The 25,344-nt window shown below is 41.9% G+C and overlaps 1 protein-coding gene across 2 annotated transcripts; it reads right to left on the reverse strand.

Annotated features, from left to right (window-relative positions):
- Positions 1-4,384: 4,384 nt before the first annotated feature.
- Positions 4,385-19,201, reverse strand: SERPINB2 (serpin family B member 2). 2 transcript variants are annotated; one of them, XM_034995893.1, is made up of 8 exons: positions 19,148-19,201; positions 15,139-15,315; positions 12,080-12,196; positions 10,650-10,778; positions 10,010-10,127; positions 6,414-6,556; positions 5,642-5,806; positions 4,385-5,303 (listed from the first exon to the last, which is right to left on the reverse strand). In XM_034995893.1, the coding sequence occupies exons 2-8, from the start codon at positions 15,304-15,306 to the stop codon at positions 4,893-4,895; spliced, it is 1,251 nt and encodes a 416-aa protein (XP_034851784.1). In that variant the 5' UTR covers positions 15,307-15,315; positions 19,148-19,201; the 3' UTR covers positions 4,385-4,892. The 2 variants fall into 2 exon arrangements, with proteins under 2 accessions (XP_034851784.1, XP_034851785.1); XM_034995894.1 differs by lacking the exon at positions 19,148-19,201 and adding an exon at positions 15,752-15,870.
- Between the last annotated feature and the right edge of the window lie 6,143 nt (positions 19,202-25,344).

A 25,344-nucleotide genomic window follows, 5' to 3' on the forward strand; every position in this document is an offset into this window, starting at 1 on the left:
AGAGATTGTGGTTGAGTTAAGTAACTTTTAACTGTAGGAATCATCTTTAAAAATTCTAGCACCTCCCTTTTCTCGGCCCCACCCTCTGATTCACTTTTACAAGCCCATGCACTCTTCCTTTCATGTTTCTCTTGGCCAGGAGTTCAAATCAAAAGACAGAGATCAACAATTTTTTTTGCCTGAATGACTTAATTACCCACACTTTCCATGTCTGTCTACAGGTAGAAACCTGAGCTCTGACACATTCTAACAACTCACACTTTCCTTGCTTACTCTTCTGTAGTCTGCCAATCGGAAGCAATTCTAGTAGTTTTCCCCAGTAGTATTTCTTAAAAAAAAAAAAAAATAGAAAGCTCTAAATTAGTGGAATAATAATGGGCAGTAAAATAGAAAATATTATGGGTGAAATATTTGCTGTTAAATTGTTAAAGCCGCTCTTAAGGTGCCGTGTGCTAGAGGCATCCAACAAATGTTGGTGCTCTTCTCCCTTGATGGGTTGGTATGGAACCCAGGAAACCACTCCATCCAGTCCCATGTCCATTCTCCCACCCCAGGAACAAGGGGTCTGGACCAATGTTTTAGACACAGTTGCTGAGTCAGATGCCAGTTCATCATTTTTAAATTTTCCTTTTATTTCTTCCTATGAATGTTCCCTCACTCCCCCAGACTTCTTCAACAGGAAAAACCACAGTTATTGTTTTATTTTCTACAGCTGAGTGCCTGTGCGTGGTGGAGTGGTGAGGGGCGTGGGGGGAGAGGGATGGAATTGAGAACATTCCAGAGAGATTGAGGGAGAGAAGGAGCCTCTCTACTTATAGCAGATTTGGAATGTTCTTCATGCACTTTGCATTTTTCTCTTTCATGGGGCATACTTGTCTTCTGGTAAACTGGCTCAGAGTTTAACATTTGAAGGTTAGTGCGGAACCCAGAGCAGAGTGTTTCTCTGGATTTCACTAGGGAATGTGACTTGTGTAAGAAATTCTATTGCTCCTGCCTGCCGTGTGCTGAGCAGATAGTAGTATCTACTGGTGCCTCCAGACTGTTATTAGCTGAAAGTATCACATGGAGGATGTAGATAGAGGGACCGTTCATCTTGACTGGCAGTAGTTCACCAGAAAGTGACTTGGGCTACATCAATACACAGCATGGTGACGCTCCAGTTATTTATATTGCATTAAATGCATCAATGCAGAAACTGCCAAACTGGCCAAGAAATGGTTTCATCTTCTCTAAAGTCACAAACTAAGTTTTACCCATTGGTTTCCCCTGAACCTTCTCCAGATTCCTTTCCCACATACCTCTTGATTAAAATTCTTATAGATACACTACCTATGTTGATAAAATCATGGTTGTGCATTATTTTGATGCCTGTTTGAGGGTGGGCAGGGAAAGAAAAAGAGGTATTAGTATCCTAAGTTAACAACATAATTTTATCAATACAGTTTTGTTTGTTGTCATCATTTATGGCCTGCCCTATGTGTATGTGGCAATATGTACAGACATTACTAATAGGGCTATAGGGATAGGAACTATATGAATGGGGAACAGGGGTGGGAGGGATAGTTTTTGCTCTGGCCTTTTTTATGATATTGATGTTTAGACCACATGAATTTATTAGGTATTCCAAAAATTTCCAAGACAGAGAGAACTCTAGATGCATCAATAATATTCTCATAGGAATTCAGAAGAAGAGTATAAATTGAGTGGGAAGAGACAACGAGCAGATAATGGTTGCCCTATTCCTATGGGTTGCTATAAGAGAATACCAGAGACTGGGTGGTTTAAACAACAAACATTTTTTTCACAGTTCTAGAGGCTGGAAATCTGAGATCAGGGTGCCAGGCTGGTTGGGTTTTGGGTGAGGGCTCTCTTCGTGGTTCACAGTAGGCTGCCTACTCTCTGTGTCCTCATATGGTGGAGAGAGGAAGCTCTGATTCCTTATCTCCTCCTCAGGGCACCAATTACATCATGAAGACCCCACCCTCATGACTTAATCTAACCCTAACCACTGCCCAAAGGCCCCATTTCCAAATACCATCACATTAGAAATGAGGGCTTTCCATAGCACATACCCAGCCACCCCGTCCCTCCCACCCCCCACCACTCCAGCAACCCTTAGTTTGTTTCCTGAGATTAAGAATTCCTCATATCAGTGAGGTCATATGATACCTGTCTTTCTCTGATTGACTTATTTTGCTCAGCATGACACCCTCCAGTTTCATCCACGTCGTTGCAAATGGCAAGACCTCATTCCTTTTGATGGCTGCATAATATTCCGTGTGTGTGTGTGTGTGTGTGTGTGTATCTCCACATCTTCTTTATCCATTCATCTGTCGATGGACATCTTGGCTCTTTCCACAGTTTGGCTATTGTGGACATTGCTGCTATAAATATTGGGGTGCATGTACCCCTTCGGATCCCTACTTTTGTATCTTTGGGGTAAATACCCAGTAGTGCTATGGTGAGCGCTGTGAATTGTGCAAGACTGTTGAATCACAGATCTGTACCTCTGAAACAAATAATACATTATATGTTAAAAAAAAAAAAAGAAGAAGAAGAAGATAGCAGGAGGGGAAGAATGAAGGGGGAGAAATCAGAGGGGGAGATGAACCATGAGAGACGATGGACTCTGAAAAACTGAGGGTTCTAGAGGGGAGGGGGTGGGAGGATGGGTTAGCCTGGTGATGGGTATTAAAGAGGGCACATTCTGCATGGAGCACTGGGTGTTATACACAAACAACGAATCATGGAACACTACATCAAAAACTAATGATGTGTGGTGATTAACATAACATAATAATAAAAAAACAACTAAATAAATAAAATGCTAAAAAAAAAAAAAAAGAAATGAGGGCTTTCACATACGTATGGGGCAGAAGGACACAAACATTCAGTCCACAGCAATGGCTGAGAGTTTCCCAGAACTGAAGCAAGATACAAGTTTCCAGATGGAAAAAATCTGCTGATGAGCAAGACAAATTTTTCAGAACACTTCTAAAAAATAGTCTTAATGCAAGGAAATATCAAAAACATCATTAGGAACACAAAGAAAATCATGAAAACTACAAGGAGAAAGAATTATCCTGACATCAACTTTCCCATCAGCAATTTTTGGTGCTAGAAGACCATAAAATCATACCACTAAAGTCTTGAAGAGTGCTTTGAGCCTCAAATTCCATGCCCATCCTCTAACTCAATAATGAGAGTGAGAAATATGGATATCTAAAGACTCAATTGTTCCCAACACTGCCACTTATCAAATTGCTAAATTATTGAAGTTCATAGAAAAATGAATCTAAACATAAGAGAATGCAAGAAGAACACTTAATTTTCAAGAATGTCTGATGTAGAGGAAACAAACCACAATTCAAGCTTTACACACCTATTTTTTTGGTAATTTTCCAGGATTCTACATTTGACCAGCTGACAGTGAGACAGTTTTATTTCTGACAAAGATAATAAACACCAGCACTAGTACTTATTAAACTCTGTACATGCTCAGCATTCTTTGAATTGTTTATGATGTATGAATTCATTTAACCATCATGGCAACCTTATGAGAAAAGCATTACTTTTTCTAGACTGAAAACCGAAGCATAAAGAAGCACCCTTCCTGGCCCATGGTTAGATGACTCATAAGGACTAAAACTGAGCTGTAGGGGCTGACAATCAAGGGCCTGATATTACCTGTTTAGCCACCGTATTCCAGTGGGTCATCTGTCCCTGCCTTCCGTCAAGGGGAGGCTGCTGCCTGGGAGACATTCTCAGAGTCCAGCCACACCCCTACAGCCAGACTCTGCAGCCAGCTCGGACTCCCCAAACAAGACCAGCCTCAGTTCTCAGGACTTAAGTTATGTTCTGCTCTGTCTCTGACCCACTCAAAGCTTTCAGCACTATCTGAAGCAAACACCCCTGAAAGAAGACATTTGTGTTTCCCCTCTTACTCTTACACCCAGCCCACCTTCCCCTTTCTGAACCCTCAGCTCAATGACCTTGACCATGATTCTATGTCTGAACCACTGGACCTGGTGTTTATTCCTGATATCCTTGAGGTTTAGCCATGAGGATCCCCAAAGGACTTTGACTCAAGCTTTTCCGAATTGCTATGCCTTTTCCTGCTATGAGAAGGCAACTCCAAACCATTTTACACACAACCCCCTCCCACTCCCAACACTGGGGATCCCTGCAGGGGCAGATATCTTCTAATGTCCTTTATTCTGTTTTTTCTTGGTCCCCACAAAATGAGGCATGATGCCTGATCCCTGGGAATCAAGGTATGACAAGGCATATGAGCTAATGACCCAATGGAATGACAACAAACAAATGGTGTGTGGAAACACGTTTATTTTTTTTATGTAGTTGTAATTTTATAAGTTTATAATTTTATAAGTTATAGACACATCTATGTGATACATAATGCTAGAAATGCACAGAACATTTTCCTGTTGTTCAATGCTTTCTTCTAGGTATTTATTATAAAAGGGCATGGAAAGGACAACCACTCATCCCTCATTATACAAACAAGTAAATGCCCTTTTTTAGATAGAAAAATAACTGATCATCTGCTTCTGTAACTACCAGCTATATAAAACTGACAGTGAACAATAATTAAGGCCATTCTATAAAATAATAAATAATACAGTAAAAGTAAATGCTATACAATAAACGGATAGTAAGGAAGACCTAACTGGAGCATCATTCCGCTTAGGAGACCAAATGATTAATAGGCTTGCAACGTTATGGTGGACAGCTGTCTAGTGACTTCTGTACTTATCATTAGTATGTAGTAGGAGTTGTTCAGAAAAAAGCAGAAATGTGTAGGAAAAGCCTCTAAATTTTTGGCACTTATTGCAATTCACGGAGGCTTACAGCTCATACTATGAAATCCTGTGTCAATTTTCGGGTGAGATAAACCGGCCAAAAAAGAGGATGTTCTTGGTGATTTTGTGCACGATAAAGAAGAGGAAAGGATGGTCTGCCACAAACTGTGGACCTCCGTGGCCAGTCCTCCCCGACAGAACTGCCCCGGTGCCGGCAGCTGCTTCCGTGCCCTCCTCGTTCACGTCCACGGTGGCTTGATGGAACACTTGGGACAGAAACAGGTCATTGGTGTCAGACATTCCTGAGAAGTTAGCCTGGCTCTGGCTGAAGGCTTCCTCCATGCCCATGCTCCTGAGGATGGATCTGAGTTCATAGCGCTCTTCTAATTTGAACTGGGGGAGGTACACCTCCACATCATCTTCAGCTAGCATGTCTTCACTGGTCCACTTAATGAACTTGTCATAGGTTATTTCACTTTCCAACTACAAATCCAAAATTTAAAAAAAAAAAAAAAAAGCCCGTAAGTACTCAGAAAAGAAGGCAAATAACATATAAGTCTCATGTTAACAACCAATGACTGTAACTTTGCCATATTGTGGGTGATATAAAAATGTAATACACTGGTAAAATATTTCCAAGAATGTAGCATGTGTGACATATTTTCACGCTCTGCAAGTGTGAGACATGAACGTTTATTATCAACCAATTCACATGTTTCTGTGAGGAGCTACATGCCATTTTCTAGACCTGTAGACATGTTTATCATGAAAGGTGAGTTTAGCTCCAGAGGTTTCAAACAATCCAAGCTGGAATGGCTTACCAACTCCAAGCCAGTGGACACATCACCAATTTCATCCGGAAGCAACAGGAACATGCTGACGCCTCCAGCATATGGGAGTTCCAGAATCTGAGTCTTTAGGTCGCCTATGTACCCAATGTTCAGCTCTTTACGCAAGTACATCATCTGTACAGGTTTGTGCTGAGTCTAAAATTATTAAGAAGTAAAATATGAAAGTTGATACTAAGATGTCAGGAGATTTACAATTAGACATAAAAGAGAAATAGATTCTGCTCTAGTGTTGAAGAAATACGTCCTTAAAAATCAACAAAATAAATTATTTATACCTTACAGTTGCTCTTATTAGCTTTATCATGACTCCATCTATTAAGATGGACAACAATTATAATTTTAATAATACGAGAATATTTGTTCAGCACCTGCCATGGGCCAAGAACTCTGTGAAATCTCACTGAATCCTTACAATAGCCAAGTTTTACTGATTAAAAAATGAAATTCCCAGAAGATAAATAAGGTCATAGATGGTTACTAGTAGAACCTTAGTGGTAGAACCTACAACTGCATCCAGAATTATGTAATTACAAAGGCCATGGTCTTCACCATCACCCATATGGCCTCTCAGAAAATTACTGAGCAATACTCAGTAGCTTGAAGGAGTCAACCAACTGTCCAATGTGCATAATTTATGACTAACAAGTCATGCAGGAACATGAGTGGTCTCTAACTTTTCTTCTTCTGTCTTGGCCAAGGTCCTAAAATACATGCTAGGAAAATTCATCTTGTTGTCTCATACCGCGTTCACACGGAAAGGATAAAGCCTATTTAATTTCTTCTCAAATGGAGTTTTCCACTTTCCTTTGAAGTAGACAGCATTCACCAGGACCATCTTGGTGTCCCCATCTACAGAACCTTCAGGTAACAAGTCTGGGATTTTGCCTACAGAAAACATGACATATGTTTAGGGTTTGTGACCAAGAACTGTGATGTTATTATGATTTGAATCTCGAGTCACCATCAAACTCAGCATCTACATTTGTCAGATTCTGCAGAGGTGATGATCTCAAGCTCGAGTTCTTCTCACAATTTATTTAAAGCATAAATAAAGCAGACCACCTTTCTCAGAAGGTTTGCAAAGTCCAAGAGAAAATGAAGAAGTAATGCATTTAAAATTTAGAATGACTATCAAACATGGAAAGATTTTCACCTCCTTTTGTGTTGTTTTCTCAAAGTTTTGCGCTCCTTCTAGATCTGATCCAGACAATATATGGGTCTGACCCACTGATTCATTCAAAAACTTTTTTTTTTAAGTCGTGCTAGACCTACAGTAGGAGAAAGGAAGAACTGCCCTGGACGGGCTGAGAATATTGGAAGAGGTATTCAAAATCAGCAGTGAAACAATGTGTCAGAAATCCTGTAGCAGAATGCAAAGTACTGTGGCAGTGCAGAGAAAGAAGGGTCTCAGGAGGGCACCTGGGTGGCTCAGATGGTTAAGCGTCTGCCTTCGGCTCAGGTCATGATCCCAGGGTCCTGGGATCGGGTCCCACATCGGGCTCCCTGCTCCTTGGGAGCCTGCTTCTCCCTCTGCCTCTCTCTCTCTGTCTCTCATGAATAAATAAATAAAATCTTAAAAAAAAAAAAAGGGTCTCAGGAATTATAACATCCAAATGTGGTAGTTAACAAAAAAAATGGCTTAAGAAATAGCCCATTTACAGTTAATACCTGCTCTATAATTTTTCAACTGCTCAAATACATTATTTTTCTTAATCCTGACAACTATTCTATTGGGGTATCCCTAGTGTCATTTTACACCAAAAGATCCCCCACTGAGAAAGGTTAGCAGTCTCCTCAAGGTCACAAAGTGGTAAAATGGTCAGGATTCTGTGTCAACCTCCACCCACTCCGTATCCTACTGACAGACACAGGACTAATATAAAGGTCACTGTAATCTGACCAGCTTCCATATATCCATTCAATATATCCCCCAGGCAATTAAAACTCTTGGTTACTATTGAAAATTGCTACGGCTTTACTTAACTTTGTGATGTAAATGACAGAATTCATGTGATCATAATAAATAAAACAGACAATTCCCTCAAATTATTACAAAATTTGGTAAAGCAGTCAGCCCAAAGGACGACAAGGCATTTTGGCAACACAACTGCTTGATTCACGGCCACTGAAGACAATGCTTAGAAAACGAATTTGTGCTGTTCTCAGAAAAGCAGAACTTCTACATGTCTCTTGAATTCTGCAGTCAGTTTTTACTTTCACTTCTGTTAAACTTCACTTTCCCTGATTCCTCTGTGTCAGCGGCTTGTCAGTATTTTAGAACAGTAATTTCGAAATCGGTTATAGAAATGAAGAACAAAAGTAGAACAACTATTTTCAGAGAAACAAAAATATTTTATAAGTTCTACAGAACTTGGTTCGTGTGCTTTTTCCCAGTATGGGAGCTAAGAAAATAAGACACCAAACTATTCCTTGAAACAAGGTTCTAAACATTGGAGTTACATGAGCATTTACTTTTTGCCTACATTATCAAACAAACTCTTTAAACACCCAAATAAAGAATTCAGAATTCAGACTAAGGATCAAAGAAGAGGAACCCCCAGTTTCACCACTAACTGGTAGTGGAATCTTGAACAAGTCGTTAACCCCTCAGGGACCACGAGTCCACAACCATAAAGGGGCAAATTTGGATAAATTATCTCCAAGGACCTTTCTGGTCCTAACAGCTCATAAATCTATGAAATACCAGGACAATTCACCTTCGTAATAATCTCTGTGTTTTTCTTCCTAGAAATCCATCTATATGTTGCTAGCCAGCAATTTACGACCTATAATTCTACCTGGAGATTTGGGAGAATGAAGGATTTTCATTATCAGCCAAAGACTGTGCTAATTTTTGTGGGGACCCAGGAGAAGGGTGACATATTGGCCCTATCCTCAAATAATTTTAGTCTATATGGGATGGCAAAGCAAACAAAATAAAATCAGTTCAGTCACAGTTGAAGGCTGTATAAGGTGAACGTTAACAGGAGTCATGAAGCTAACAAAGCACCAAAGGGGTGGAGAAGAGACGAGTGGCTGGGAGATACCTCTAGGAAAGGCTAGGACTTCAGTTTGCCCCTTAAATTAAACTCTGACATTAAGGAATGCATAAGAAGCAATTATGGAGGTAGCAACCGAGAGCTCAGGGGCCAGCAGTCGTCCAGCACGGTCTGTTGGATTATTAAGAATTCAAAAGTCAAAGCGAAGAGTAAGATCTTCTGCAGAGGCCAGCTGGAGGGCAGTGACACTCTTTCTGTGTGGGGACGTGGGGACATGGGGACAGCAGGACAAGTGTGTGAGTTCAGTCACCTCTGCAGTCTCATCCCCTCTCCTGTGCTCTACACTCAAGTCCAGCCAATCGGCACTCCTTGCCCCAGGGGGCCAAGCTCTCTCACCTCTGCATCTTGGCACATCTGTGCACTGTGTCTAGAACTCTCTCCCCAGGCACCATGCCCTTAGCCTGCCCAGCTGCAGCCCATCCTCCTAATGATGATGTAAACACTTCTTATTTCAGGGAGACTCCTCCCATCCTGACACCAGAGGCAAGCGCCTTCCTCACGTGCTCCCATGCAGTGTCCTGTATGTCCCCATAAAAGCACCTGTGACCACCTGACAGCCATCGCCAACTGAACTGAACGCCTCCCCTATACTGTAAGTTCTAGGTGGCAGGGTCCGGTTCTGTTTCATTTACAGAACGTGTACAGTGCCTGGCACAAAATATACGGTGGATTAACCACTATTCACTGAAGGACTGAATTCAATAACAGTGAATGGATGATTTAGTTAAGTATGAGTCCTGGTAAAAAACAAAAGCGAGGCAGGAGCCCATGAAAGATTTAGGGACATGAGCTGCAATAGTAGAAAGTGGTTTAGCAGGGACCAAAACACCCTCACAGCAGATAGGCTCGGAATGGTGAAAAACAGGTAAAATAAGTTTCTGATCCCTCCTTCTCTGTTGCCAGGGGTCTCACTCCAGTTACTCAGTGGAGGGTCATGACTTTTTTCTTTGTTTTTGTCCACAGCGGATACAGAGCACAATTATTTCAATACTGGTATTTCCTACATTGGAAGACAGGTCTGCCTGCTTTCATATTTCCATCCTAAGGTAATATCCAAAATCAGATTATTTAAGTACTGAACACATGTCTTCCTATAGTAGACCTATTTTTTCTCACTTAAAACACCACTCAGCTAAACGAGAATCAGGTTACATTAACCAAAATAATTAAGGTGAGGTGAATTTTAAGGGAGTTAGGGCCAAGTGCAGGAATGATTTTTTGAAAAAATAGATCAAGTGTTCCTAACTGAGAAGAACAGGAAATATTGCTTTGGTTTTACCTTTGGTTTGAGTCTTGACCCAGGAATTAATCTTTTTTCTGGTTTCTTCAGCACATTCTAGGAAGTCGACGGCCTGGGGTTCAGTAGAGTAGTATTTCTTGGAGAGTTGCATATATTCCTTTAAAGCAAGAAACGGGCCAAAGGTGACACAGAATATATACTGAAAAAGACTTGGTGTAATTGTAAATCATGGGCTTCTTGTCAAGACTTGGGGTGGGGGTGTTAAGGGGCTGAGGTAGGGGAAGGGGTGGAGGGTGGCTATGGGGGGCTGGGAGGCTGAAAGAGGAAATAGTGTGGATTAAAAGTGCTCCGTTGATCCCCTTGCCCACACTCATTTGCCCTCCTGCACTGTGCATTATAGACACTGCGTAGGGGGTGAAAGCTGGCTCGTGGGTAGCGTTTCTGGAAATCACTGATCCCCCAGCTTTAGCAGTCACTCTGCACACGGGGCCTTTGCAGCCGTGAGAGCGAGCTCCCAGCCACAGGACCACGGGCAACAGCAGCGGTGACCCAGGGCGTTTGGAGCCTTAGGGAGCTGGTGTGGAATTCCGACTCTCCTTGCGAGTCACAGACAGAAGCTTTGAAGGCGACCTCGTTGCGCACTGGGGGCCCTGCCATTTCAACTGCAGGTTTCACTTACTTCCTTGAATCTCGAAGACTTCTCCCCAAACAGCTTATTGACGCTCTCCAATAAATACTCCCCTGTGGATGCATTGATCGCAGAGCTGAGAGAGCGGAAGGATGAATGGATTGCAGCTCCAGCTTGTGCCTTAAACAGAAAGGAGGGATCTCTTTATGTAACACAGGACGGCTAAACAACATACTTCGCAAGTAAATGTATTTTTTTCAATGCAACAATAAAATGCTGTATTAATGCACACGTAGAATTTTCGGACACTTTAGAGGAATCTCTGAGGAAATACTTTTGATCTAGTGCATTAAACTCATAAGGTAATGTTTTACTTGTTTCAAATTTTGCTGTACCTACAGATTGTATTTAACCTTGAAGTAACCAATGTCCTAGAAGAAAGTGAGGCTTCTTTTGTAATTTCCTAAACTTCAAGGTCTCTAAGGGATTTTATTATATTAAAACGTTACCAAAGAAATATTCTAGAAAAAGTTAACATATGTCTGAAAGTGCCCATTAAAGGGTAATCTGTATGGTGGGGAATCTGGGTTTTAGAAAGCCATGAAAAATGTAGGTGAATTCCAATCCTCAGCCCGGAGTTTGTAAGCATGATGACAGACACAGGGCTCGGTCACGCAACAGCCAGCAGCGGGTGAAGCTGAGGACAGAGCCCTGCAGATGGACTTCCAGGTGTCACAGGAGACCTGGCTGGATCGCCACCTTGATGGGGCCCTCTGTACCTCCTCCAGCCCATAATTCCCTGGGCAACGGGCAGATGGAGCTGCATTCTAAGAAGGAAGCTATGGGAGATCTCCCCCTACCTAACCCACGAGCGTATTATGGAAGTTGCTCATCAATAGGATTACATCTATGTCCAGATCCGATAAGTTAGCTGGAGAGCTGATGTTTAAGGAAATACTGAGAAAAGATAGTAATTAGTACCTGAGATAGATAGATGATGAATAGATATGTACATACATACATACATACATACATGGACAGGTGATAAATAGATAAATAGAGGGGTTGAGAGGGATATCTAAGGGTCAGTGGTCTCTCATGAAGTCATTGGGCCTGACCTACCCCATTCCTCAATTGCTTGTCACTCTTTACCTTCTTCCACCTAGAAATCTACATCCATGCATGTGTATTCTAGGAGTTGCTACCACGATTTCAGAATAAATTATACATGCCCAACTAATGACAGAGTGGTATGATTAAATCTAGAAACAGTTTTTGACCTAAAAGTCCTGAAGTCTAGATTCTATTCTGGCCCTGCCCATATTTATCTGTGTGCCCATAGGATATTTATTTAAGGGCTCTGAGTCTTAGTTTCCCTTCTATGAATGAGGGAAGTTGTACTAGGTTCCTTCCCTGTCTACTAGACAAGAAGATTCTAGAAATAAAATGCAAAAGAAATGATGAACCAGTGAGTCAGATACCTGCAAAATAGCCTCAGGATAAGTGCCCTTCTGGATCTGCTGCATGAGTTCATAACCTGTGAGGTTCTCCAGGGTCACTGGGATCTTCTGGGCTCCAACTTTGTCAAACTGAAACACCTACATTTGGAATTAGAGAGAACATATTTATGAGTATGTTTTCCTGCTGGATTACTTCACCTTTAAACCAACGGCACTCAGGTACCTCTTAGCGGTCCTATCTACTTCCCTGCCTTTGTGTCTTGGAATCAAGCACAGATATTCTTTATACATAATATGTAAGTGTCTGCAACTGAAATTTCCCTCACAAGAAACAGCTTGAGTTATTTTATACTAATCCATATCCTGGCCATTTTGACAATAATTGGTTATTATGAGATGATTTATAACCTTTTCACTAAAGTATCTAAATTATCATCCAACCCATAAATGGCCTTGATAAAAAAAAAATGCCAGTATTTTGAAGAAAGTAATAAGGTTAATTCACGACCTTGTATGTCTCTGTCTTTTCAATGGCCTTATCTATTATCCACTTTTAATCTGTCAAAAACTACAAGTCCAAGTTAGTTTAAGCATAAACACGGTTACTCACTATTAACAGGGATCCCATAAAATATTGGCATACGCTGCATTACACATAGAAACCAACATCCATGTGGGAGACAGGGGACCGGGTTCAGATGATGTAAGTGGCAGATCCAGAAAACACAGTGAACCTGGCAGGTGAAGGCTGGTCCTGTGAAGCTGCCTCAGGATCCTTCCCAGCATGACAGCTTTCTAGCCTGGCCTCTCCGGTCTCAGCACCCCCAGGCTGGCCCTGCACCCAGGCCTCCCCCCAACCTCCCACATCCTTTGGGTCCCGTTGGGCCCGCGTCATATCCCTTGTGAGGCCCGTGGTGAGGAGGAACTTATCTGGTCAATGGATTGATAGTGGGGACTCTGCTGACAAAGGAAACGCAAGCTTGTCCAGCCAGGTCGTGAGCTTCTGGGTTGGCAGGACAGGTGTTAGGGCCTACGGGATCTTTCTCTGCTCTTCTGATTATATGTCATAAGTCCCATCTGACACTCTGAAAAGAAGTGGCCCTACTCTGCCCTCACAGAAGGGAGGAATATTTCTTTAAACAGCTTTACTGGCTTTTGTCCCTTCTAAGGAAGTTGATCCTTAAAAATCAAGAGTCTCCTGGCTAGCCCTAAAGACTTGCTGAATCGCTGCAAAAGCCCCCACAGAAATGGGGGATGGGAGGGGACCCTGGGCCATGCGGAGGCCACAGGGTAAATAGAGGCAGGCACACTGCCCAGCCAGGCAGCGGAGCCCCGGCAGGCCTGGGGCTTCATCCTGAACATAAGAGCCTTCCATGTCTTCCTTCCTTCCCACTACAACACCGTGAATTTACCAGTCACACCAAGTCCCAGCCATGGGGCCTCCTCCCAGCCCCACTTCCTCATCTGTAAAATGAGTATGGGAATCATAGCTCCCAGCTCATAGCGTCGTGCAGCATGTGGGCAAATTCATAGAACACTCTAGGGCACCTGGCTAAGGTGCCGAGGAGCGCCAGCTGCTGGAACAGATATAGCTCCCAGACGCTCTGCGGGTTAACTCCAATCTTCACACGGGTCCTCCAGGCTGGGCAGTTTTCATTCCCATTGTAGAGATGAGAAAGCTGAGGCTCCGAGAGTTCTGGCGCCTTCCCTCACAGAGCTAGTGAAGAGTGGCGAAGCCACCACTCCACCAGCCTGGCCTGTCCCCAAAGTCTGCCCTTCTTCCTCCAAGCCAAAGAGCCCCTCTCCTTCTTTTTAGTAGGTAATTAAGCACCTTTTCCTTCGAACTGTAAAATCAATACAGGCAGCAGAGTTACAGGAAAACAATATAACATCTTTGCATAGACCCACATGCTTGAAGCGCTTTCTAGATACAGAAAAGCTGTCCGTGCCCAGAGTGACCAACCAGCACGTTCATTCGCCTCTGGTGTCGAAAATCTATTTTTTTTTAATTTTAACAACCTAGAGTACTTCATTTCTCCTTCTCCCTCACAATATGTTGCTTCTGCTCCCTTTACAGTTAAAAAGTTAAGACCCTGATGTTTTCTGAAGTTTGCCATGCAGTTCAAGTTTCCCCCTGCCCAAGGGGAAGAGAGGGAAGGGGAAGGAGAATTGCCAAACAGTGCTGGTATCGGGGTTGCGCAACTGAGTTTTGTTGTAAGCCTGGATGTTTAAACTGCCACACACACAGGTAGGGATGCCTTTTACCTCCTGACCTCGTGCACTGAGATTGGCTAATCCTCCCTGTGAACCACCTCAAACCCGGCCCACGGTAAATGGGTCACCGTGGACCATCAAAGGACATCTGTAGGCTCAGGCGCGGCTCTCCTGGGAAACCCCAAAGCAGCTGGAGGCATTTTGGTGTGACTGAGAGCACAGTGCGTGCTTGTGAGAAAGCAGGGCCTGTAGCTCAAGCATACAATGTCAACATTTGTGGCTCTGTGAATCTGAAAGAATCTTAATTATATGATGACCCCATCCAGCTCACTGACCTAGGACAAAACAGGAGCAGGTGCTTTTTAAATGCGTTGAATTCATCCCACTGGAGCCCTGTGGTATATGGTGGATTTCCAAGGCCCCAGGCTCAGTGAAAGAGTCCCCTGACTGACCTTGTGTCCCTTCACCAAGGACTGAAGCCAGGGGCCCTGACAGAAAGACCTCACAATGCTCCCGCACACCCTGTCCACCCTGATTTTGAAAACTGGCCATCAGGCCAGACGCCATTTTGTTGACGTGAACTCACGGGGGTGATAATACGGCTGAGGCCCTCCGAAGTCACACCGCTCTCCTCACATCACCAGCAGTGTGGTGACCTCAGCTGTTCATGACACTCTCCGCTGTCTACAGTTGAGTTTTCATGGTTTAGTTGTTCTATAGATTTGAATCTGGGGAACTTGTGTGGTAATGGCATGTGACAACTATTGACCTTGGTAAAGTCAAGCTACCTGAAGCATAAAATTGTGATTCTATAAATCCATTCAGGAGGGACCCAGTCCTAGTTTGGAGTTTTAACAGACACTCACCTTGGCCATTTGATGTGCAGTGTGGCCCCCAGCACCCAGGTAGACCATGGCCATGGTGGACGAGATGCTCCATGGAGAGAAGAAGAGATTTGGGGTGGCACTAGTATTTGCCAGATGCTTGAAAAAATTGAGGGCGAAGATTGTGTTGGCCACATAAAGGTCGTCCATTGTTTCAGTCTGGAAGGAAAGTGAGGAAGAAAGAAAAACAGCTCTGAAAGATGACTCAACATTTTGGGTGATGTCGGCTGAGTAGTACGTGGTATACTCTGCACAGGGATTCCCTCTCTGTTCTTCCTTCATGGAACAACATGAACTAGAGCCCAGACGGCATCATGGTCATGTGACCTGTGCAGCCTCACAGGGCTCCAGGTTTCGAGTGATGCTCTGCTGTCACCAACTTAAAATTCTTAATAATTTTGAACAAGGGGCCCTGCATTTTCCTTTTGTACTAGATCCTGTAGCTGATCTTGAGATGCAACAAACAGTTAAATGATGAGTAGGGATGCTCCATATAATAATCATAATAACAGCAATGACAATGAATAGCATTTATTAGATTCTTACTGTATAATGGATGCTGTTCTAAACATCCTACCAGCCATTTAATTCTTACCAAAACCCTATGAGAAAGGCATTGTTATTCATGTTTTATGAAGGAAGAAACTACAGCACAGAGGATCAAGAAAGTGACCAGTGTCACCCAACTATAAGGCATGGAAGCCAGGTGGGTGGCCTCCAGGGTCATGTTTTCAACCTCTGGGCTGCATCTGCAAATATCCAGCACATACATGGGCAAATACAAGCATATTCAAACACATTCTTTTTGACCCCAGTTGAGATTGTCCATCTTCTTTCAGATTCCCTATTTCTAGAAGTGGCTTAGATTCATCATTTGAGGGTTAGTATTTTTACCCAGCTCCTACCTCCTTTACCCCCTCTCCCCCTACACACACACCTACATCCACAGCCTGCAATAAAACAGCTTTCCACGCTAAGGAGTTCAGTACGGGGGCGGGGGGAGGGGCGCGTGGCGGGTGCTGGAATGGCCACCTGCTTCTCCTGCCCCGCCACCCCCCAGCAGGGAAACCCATTTCAGGTAGCACTGTGTACAAGGAACACAAAACAGACACACACACACACCCTATTACCACCTGAAGATAAAGGACAGACACACCTTCCATAACCCAAGTCTCCGTGTGAAGTGGAAAGCATGGACACACCCGAGGTATGTGCGGGTATCTGTTGGTACTGGCCAGTGATCATTTTTCTGGCTGTGTGTTATGCTTTCAGGGTGGCTTAAAACACACCCTATAATTACCGAAATACATAAATATACCAAATGACACTGATGCTCATCCCACAGGAACCTTCGTGACAGTGGCTTCCCAGAGCTGAGGAGGGGCGCAGGGAGGCCCCGAGGTGAGGGACGTCCTCATCGGTAGGCTTGGCTCGCTCAGCAGGCTTCCAGCAAGGGCCAGCACTCCCTTCCCTCCCCAGTCTAGGGCAGTCTTAGGGGAACACTTGGTTCATGAACACTTCTTTTAAGAAAATCATTGCAATTTGTATCAAAATGTCGCATTTGAAATACCACCCAATTGTATTTTATTGATGCAAAACTGTAAATTAAGCAAAATTTGTCCCTGAAATCACCTCTTCTCATTCAATCCTCACAGGATCTAAAGCAGTAGATACTGTTGTCTTCATTTTATAGGTTACCTCCTGACACTCAGAGAGGTTAAGTAACTTGCAGAAGGTCACAGAGCTTCTATGCAGTGGTGCAGGGATTCGAGCCTAGGTCTGCTTCAGGAACCCACTCAATCCACACTGCCTCACACTCCCTCTCCTGCTGGTGGTGAACTTCACTATTATGGGTAAGAGTTTAGGCAGTTTACTAGCTTGAGAAATGCTAGATAGAGGAAATAAAAATAGGAAGGTAGCAAGTCTGTAATGTTCCTAGAAGGTGTATTAAGTAGGAAAACAAACAAACAAATAAACCCCGCTAGTGTTTTTTTTTTTTTCTCGCTTCATCACTGAGAGTAGGTTAACTTGGGTGGCTCACACATTTGGTTTTTTTGTTTTGTTTTGTTTTGTTTTGTTTTTAATGGTTCACACATTTGTTTCCCCTTCCTTCTCCCGATTTAAAATGGTCTTGAAACTAATTAGTCTTACTGGGCAGATCATTTTTGTAAATTACCTCAGTAACATTTTGGAAACAAACTGAGAATCAATATCATAAATAAAACATATCTCTATCCTCATGTGAAGAAAATAAGGGCTCAGAACCAGAAAAGTAACTGCAGGCTTCTCCTAGACCGAATCCTTTAGTAGTATCCTGCATATCAGTCACCCTGACTCTAACAAAATGTAAGTGTTAAAACAAACTATCAGAGAGGCTTTTGATAGATTTCTGGTGACTTTATAAAGGAAAAAAGTACATAAGGACAGAATTAAATTGTCCCAGATGTGTTTACTTCTTTTAAAAATAGTCTACTTTTTATTCTTTAAATACAGTGAAATAACTGTATTCAACATAGAAAAATAATATCTCATGTCTATATTGCAGTTACCAAATTCCTTCAGCAGCACTGTTTTTGTTTAATTTGTGTTATCACCTGCCCAGGAAAACCTAGTAATTTCCTGTTACAAAAAATATGGAGATGTAGATTGCACAGCTAGTTAGCTTCAGAGCTTAGACTGAATCTCAGCTTTCTGATTCCAAGTCTGGTGAGTTTCACATGAGGTCTGAGAAGTTTGCAGTCTTAGAAATCTATGAAGGCACATATATGGCAAGTTTCCTCTCAGACAACTCCACGCCTTACCTTTAGGTGGGAATCTGCCTGAGACAATGTACAACTGAAGTCACAGAATGATGTCAAATAGCATCATCGCCCAAAACAGGTGATACCTGTTGTGAGTTTCTTACCACTAAAATTTTTAAAAATTGTTTCATTAACTTCCGAATATCATGCTACTAATTAAGGCTTAATATTATCACGAGGAAGAATAAATGGAGACCATACGTGGGGCTGGGCTCCAAGATATCTGTCACTTCCTGCCCCACAAGTTAACAAACGTGCCCCAAAACTCAGCACATGTCATCAGGAAGCTGGGAGGTGCCCCCAGGGGCCACTACGGCCCTCTTCTTGTTGGCGCTAGATGCTAGATTTGAGTCTGTTGTGGCATTTAAAACAATTTTTTCTTTTTGCGACAACATAGTGCAAATATTTAGAAATTGACCACAAAAATCAATGAAAACAAAGAGAAAATAGTACCTTCAAGGAAACGTCCCATCCAAACTTAGCACATTCTCCCCCAACAAAATTAAAAGCAGTTCCTGTTATTTGATGATTTTCATAATGAATGAGTGTCTGTTTATGGGTATTAAATGATTTATTAAACCTGAAGTAAATCTGAAGTAATTTCAGTCAATCCAACAACTAGTTTGGCAAATTTTTCTCTTCCACTAAATTGACCAATTATTGAACTAAATTCAATAAACATAAGGTGGGGTTGAACAGACCCAACTCAGATTGCTGCTGAATTTCTGTAATCTCTGATAGCTTTAGATACTTTCATCTTTCTTATTTTTATTATATTTATATACAACCTATAGATTACTTTCATTGCTTAAATTACTGTCTGTTAATTGATCTAGCCATTTCCATCCAATTCAGTGTCAAAACCCTAGTTAGTAAAGAATATACATATTCTAACCTGTTCGATAAAATCAACATCTCAACTTGATTGGCCGCTTTAGTTTAGCTAATGTTACACGGGCATCTGCTGGCTTCTGAGATTCAAGATTAAGCCTTACTACAAATTTAATTCAAATCTTGACCTAAAGTATTTTCACTTAAAAGAAATCTAAACAAGAAAACACCTTGACATTTTTACTCATCTTCTAAAGACATCCCACACCTTAATTTTCATTATCAATAATCCCAGTACAAAGGAAGAGGAGGAAAAAAATGAAAGCCTGTTTCCATGGCCACAGAAATCACTGAAATACCTGGTTATTCCCGGAGGCGCTGCTGACAAGAAACCTTCCTCAGAGAACTATCGTAGTGCATGCAGGAAGAAGACTGGTTTTATAAAGCTCTGCCCCTCCCACAGAGCATTTTTTTTCTCGCTCTCTTTCTAATCTGTATCCTTTGAGTGATTCAACATTTTACTCAGAAAGACATCACTATTATAAAAATGCTTGTTTGCTAAGGCACCATTTAAGAAATTTGTTCAGAGGATGACGTCATTCAGAAACTTAAGAATTTGGCAATACCTACACATGCCTGTTAAAATTAGCTGAAGTTTATCAGCCCGTTTCAAGTGTCCCCCTCTATACCTATGTCCAAGGACAGTGCCGAATTCTACAATAACCTTTCTATCATTGCACGGGGATGGCTCGTGGGTTGCAATATTTAAAGACAACAGAGAGGAAGAGAACCACTATTTTTCTTTCTTGGAGATTCTCTATTTTAAACTGTTTTAGATTTCTCAAAGTAGAATTTCCTAAATAATTCTGGGTTCCACCCAAATCTCCTGCCACCAGCCACACCCAAATAACTTTCTATTTGCCAGTTTCCAACACAGATCTTATCTTTTATTATACAGAGAAAATCCACTGTGTACTTGAAATTGACTTTTAACTCTAGGATCATGATGTTGAAAACTTGATTGAAAAAAATCACTAGGTGGGGGCACCTGGGTGGCTCAGTCGGTTAAGCATCCCACTTTTGATTTCCGCTCAGGTGGTGATCTCAGGGTCATGAGATTGAGCCCTGAGGTGTCAGGCTCCATGCGGAGCAGAGTCTGCTTAAGATTCTCTCTCTCTCCCTCTCCATCTGCCCCTCCCCACCCCTGTCATGAATGCCCATGCTCAATCTCTTAAAAAAAAAAAAAAAAAAAAAAAAAGCAAAGTTTAGGGGAAAAAAAGCCACTAGGTGTTTCAACACAGCCAAAGGAATTAGAGGACAAAAACAGATAAAAAATAGGCATGATGAAAGATAATTTGAGTCTAAACATGGTTGTATTGTTAGAGCTAATTGAAAAATGCAGCACATTGTAAAGGTGGCTTCTCTTCTATTTGCTTTACTTTTATGTGTAGGAAATCCTCAAAGGCAAGGGATGGTTAGAAGTACAATCACCATATTTATTCTTGGCTGCTGGGGTGAGCTCCGTGTCTGTGCTTAGAGAGCTGGGTTAACAACCTGAGTGTCAGTGAGACAAAGTCTGTGGGTTTGAGCCCTCTGTAAGCTTCTTAGTTTGCCCATGGATCACAGACCTAGATCTACCCTTACCTCATCTTACTTATGTGAGTCTCCCATCCAAAGGAGTGGGGGTGACTTAGCCCAAACCCCTCGTTATTATCAGAGGGACAATGGGATCCGTGTGTTCTTCAGAATCTGTGTCAGGCAGCCAAAACCCAAGTTATTTGATTTTTTTAATTGCTGGAAGATCTCAGGTCACATCAAGAAAAAGCTGGAATCCCACCCTCAACAATAATCTTTCAACTCCTAAGCTCCTCCATGACACCAAAGGAAACTCATAGGCAGCCATTGACGCTTTTACAAGTTTTAACATCCCCTGGTGCTCAGCCAGATCTCTGCCTCAGTGAGTGATCAGTAGATGCCATTGCTGGTCCAGGTGTCCCTCCCCTTCTTCTCAACAGGAATGCCATCCTCCCTTCTCCCCACTGACCCACATCTCTGAGGTTCTGCTGATACCCCACAGCTTCCCTGACATCCAGTCTGACTTCCACAATCCTCAGAGAACTCATGCTACACAGAACTGCACCTCTTAGAGCTACAATACAAAAATGTGTTCTTAATTCACTAATCATGTGTATTCTAGATATTTCATTTGAGTGGGCTTCCATTCTTAAATAGATTCTACACTCGATGCCCCTTCAGCAGCAAAAACAGTGCTGAGCATCAAGTTGGTACTTACAAACGATCTTTTGACTGAGCAAAATGCTAAAATTTTCTCAAAAGGCTCTTTAGTATGGTGAGCACAGATATGGATTCTGAGAGACTCAGAAAGTTCTAACTGGGCGCCTGGGTGGCTCAGTTGGTTAAGCGACTGCCTTCGGCTCAGGTCATGATCCTGGAGTCCCAGGATCAAGTCCCGCATCAGGCTCCTTGCTCAGCAGGGAACCTGCTTCTCCCTCTGACCCTCCCCCCTCTCATGTGCTCTCTGTCTCTCTCATTCTCTCTGTCTCAAATAAATAAATAAAATCTTTAAAAAAAAAAAGTTCTAACTTGAATTTTCTTTCTACCACTTACTAGTTGTATAATCTTGCACAAATTTCTTCCTCAACCCCTCTGAGCTTAAGTTTCTTAATGATGCCAGCACTGTTCCCTGCCTTTGCAAAAGCAATCCAGTTTTTGCTATACTTCTCCCTGATTTTGTTCAGGTATCAAGAGATTCCTTGTCTTGTGGAAGGAGGGCCTCATTGTTGGTCCAGGGCGTAGCTATATAACCCCATCCGGGTCAGTGAGGTTTGGGAGAATTCTGTTGGGGAATGTCTGGGGAAATTTTTTCTTCCTGATAAGAGGGAGACATAAAACAAGAACCTCCCTGTCCTACACCATCCCCTTCTACCCAATTTTGAGCCTGGCTGTTTGAGGATGTGATGTCAAGAGATGCTTTCATACATCAACCATAGAGGAAGGCCAAGAGCTTTGCCGAGATGCAAACCAGAGCCCTGACTTCAGAGCACTCCCAAGTCAATGCTGGAAACTACCTACCTCTAGTTTTTGTTCTTATTGTTATTGTTACCTGAGATGATACATAATAAGTCTATATTATTTAAGCATTCCTGAATAATACAGGCTTTTGTGAAGAGCAGATGAGATCATGTCAGCCAAGTGCTTAGCATATCATCTTTTATATAGTAAGTGTTCCACAGGGTTAGCGAGCATAACGGAGTGATTGTGGGTGGCCAGATTTGGAACTTGCCTTAGGGCCTAGAGAAATTTTATGAGCTCAGTATAAAAAGAGAAGATGGTCATGCATCAAACTATTGGAGGAAGTGTAAAAGACAATACATGATGAGAAGCCCCTATGAATGGCACCAATGGAAGGCGGTGTCACAGAAAAGAGGGGAAGGATTGATACATGTGTGTTAGGGGCCTCCAGGAGAGAATAAAGACAAATGAAAAATTTGAAGATTGAAAGGGGAAAGCACTAAAATTACAGACGTGGGAAGCCAAGACTGTTGAGTGGCTGCCTGAGATCCTTCAGATCCTATGTAAACTCCAGAGAAGGGAAGCTGCTTGTAAAAACTGTAAAGGGGAAGAAAAATCTGAAAAATGTAGAGGAAGAAGGCAGCTGGTGGCAGTTATGTGCCAGACCACTGCAAGAGCCCAATCAGTATGTCAATCAGAAGAGCAGAACTACCACGTAGTGAGCCTTACCATTGTAAGATAAATAACATTAAGTCTAGAACTAAAAAGTATAATAACTGAAATAAAAAACTGATGGATGAAACTGTACTTGCAACAGCTGTAGGTCAGATCACTTCGGCAGAAGCTGAGAATAAAGAACTGGCAAGTCTCTCACCAGCTCATTTTCTTATCTTTCAGGAAAATGGGGTGAGACAATCATAAGTGGTAAAGAGTGGTAAAAAAATAAATAAATAAACCAATCATAAGTGATAAGAAAAATTATAGTACCACTTACCATAAGTGGTAAGAAATATTATATATGTATAATGTTGTATATGCAATATGACCTCAAACATAGAAGTAAAATATGTGCAGAAATATGACTTGGAGGAAATGTGTCAAAATGTGAACAGTGATTGTAGTAACTTCATAGATGTTTGTCAACTTTTTTTTATTTAAAAAAAATTCCCCACATTTTCCACAATAGGCATGCAGTACTTTTAAAGAACCAGCAATACATGATCGAAGTATCTATATTGAGGTGTTTATTTTCTTTCCAGTAGCCCTACAATGAAACATGTCTAAAGGAGAAAGAAAGACAAAAATAAGAAACCTTTATGAATAAAGTTCTAATATTCTGATTGAGAGATTATATGCACTGTGTTTTTTCTCTGAAGCACCTGTCCAACTGTGAATGAGCAGCCTGCGCATTAACCGCTGAGTGTTTGTCTCCCATGAGCTCCCATGAGCTTCCCCAGAGACAGAGATAGGCACTTGGCTCAAATTAAGGTACTCACTAAGTATTTGCTGAATGACTTGTTCATGCTCAGCACATTGCAATGTTATTCTTTTCTCTTCTCCACTTTGAATGAACAACCACTGGTACTTCCATAATCATCCTCCCTGTAGGATTTGCTGGGTAGATGGGAAATACACACATGTATCACCCCTCACCGCAATAACGTCACCACTGAAATTATCCAAAGTGCGATACAATTGTAGGTCAAAAAGGAAGTCCCATTTTGATGTAAAATGCCATCTCATAATCTTATTTTACTAATGACTTTCCATTAAATATATTGAAACATTGTTCTTATAACAAAGATCATTCATATTAGTTAGATTTAGTATTATGGTAGTGTGGTTCTCCCTAGAAATTTAAGTAGCTGTCGCTGTGAGCAGGAGTCAATGGATATGAAAGTGGCCACCTCTGTGGTGTGAATTTGGGGTCCCCTTGGCTAAGATGTCATGTGGTAACTTCTTGAAATATCTTTATCAGAGAATAAACATCTCCTTCTATAATTAGCAATAAAAATCATCATGTTAATGGCTCTAGGAGAAATAATACATGTTTCTAATTCCTACGGAAAGGGTTTTGACAGAGTGGAGAGAGGTGGTCAGGGAAAGAGTTTTGGAGTGTGTGAAGAGGATAAGCAAAAGAACGAAAAGGCTTTGGATGACAGTGAGCCCAGGCCACAGAAAGAGACAATACCAGATTCCAGGGCAAAAGAAAGCAAACCTTGCTTATTTTTAAGATATTGCCCTGGGACAGCCAGGAGTATGAGAAAGTTTGCACCTGAAACAAGCTCTGTTAGGGAGTGTAACATTTCAGTCAGAGTATTTATCTTGTTGCCAAGTGATAACCCCAACATAGATGCCATGGTTGGCAGGCTGTGGGAACAAGTATCCAGTGTTCTGTGATTCAGCTACATGAGAAAACCAATAACCTTCCTAAAACCTGTCATGCCAAAAGCATGCAAAGAGAGATCACATTTGCCGAGCAGCCTCAGAATGCATCATGAATCATGAATTCACTCATCCTATACACCCAATGAAACTCTGCTTAGAGTGATGCCTTTCCTTCAAGGGTCTAATGATACAACACTGGATTCACATAACCACAATTGCATGCACCGTTTGGCTCTCTGTTATCTTTGTGGATTATTTTTGGAAGTGGATTATTTATATTACTTAACAAACAAGTGTAAATTTAGTCTCTCTTTTATCTAGCATGTTCCTAGTACATCTAGGCCAATCCCTAATAAAAGTAACACATTTCGATAACTTTCATCAAACATACTTAAAAGGTAAAAAAAAAAAAATAAGACATAATCATAGAATGTATTCCAATCCAGATGTCAATTACTTTTGTTTTATCCTCTTTATGAATTCCTGCATCTTTTTTTCATTAAGAGTAGATAAAAGACCAGAGACCAGTTGACACTTACTACTAAAATACATTAATGATTCACATGCAGATTTCAGATTTGGTCCCATCCAAAATGACTAGGGGAATCCCCGATTTCTAGGAAGTAACTGTCAAAAGAAAAGAGGATGAACTGGGGGACAGTGATGCATCTTATCACAGGGTGGGACCAGAGCACCTACATCAACTCCAAGTTAAGACAGCCTTATTTAGACTTGTGTCAAAGTGAGAAGGATGGGGAAATGATTGCTCAGTTCTCCCTCTGTTATTCAGTCATCATTCACGGACTGCGTGGGCAGGAATATGGGAATGCAAATGGGATGAGTGGGTGACAGAAAGCAGACAACAAAGACAAGGCTCCTGCAACTCTGTCTCCAAACTTGACCTCTCCCTGGATCCTGAGATGGCCAAATGCAGCCTCTTAGCAGACACCCACCCTCGACCGCCTGTGGCCCGTCATTTTCCACCTGTTTCTCTTTATCTGCTTCCCATTTGTCTACCAGTCATCCAAACCAAAACTGAAGCAACATCCTCGATTCTTTTCTTTATATCCACTTTCACATCTATCATTTCACAAGTCTCACTAGTTTTAGTTTTGAAATACTTTTTGAGTTGATG

This window comes from Mirounga leonina, unplaced genomic scaffold, assembly GCF_011800145.1.
Source record: "Mirounga leonina isolate KUSES-001 unplaced genomic scaffold, KU_Mleo_1.0 Mir_93, whole genome shotgun sequence".
NCBI classification, from domain to species: Eukaryota; Metazoa; Chordata; class Mammalia; order Carnivora; family Phocidae; genus Mirounga; species Mirounga leonina.

Excerpts from the sequence above, each read along its gene's own strand:
- SERPINB2 (XM_034995893.1), bottom strand. The coding sequence starts at position 15,306 with ATGGACGACCTTTATGTGGCCAACACAATCTTCGCCCTCAATTTTTTC. Across the intron at positions 12,197-15,138 it reads CTGCACATCAAATGGCCAAG|GTGTTTCAGTTTGACAAAGT; the intron begins GTGAGTGTCTGT and ends TTCCAAATGTAG. Across the intron at positions 6,557-10,009 it reads GGTCAAGACTCAAACCAAAG|GCAAAATCCCAGACTTGTTA; the intron begins GTAAAACCAAAG and ends TGTTTTCTGTAG.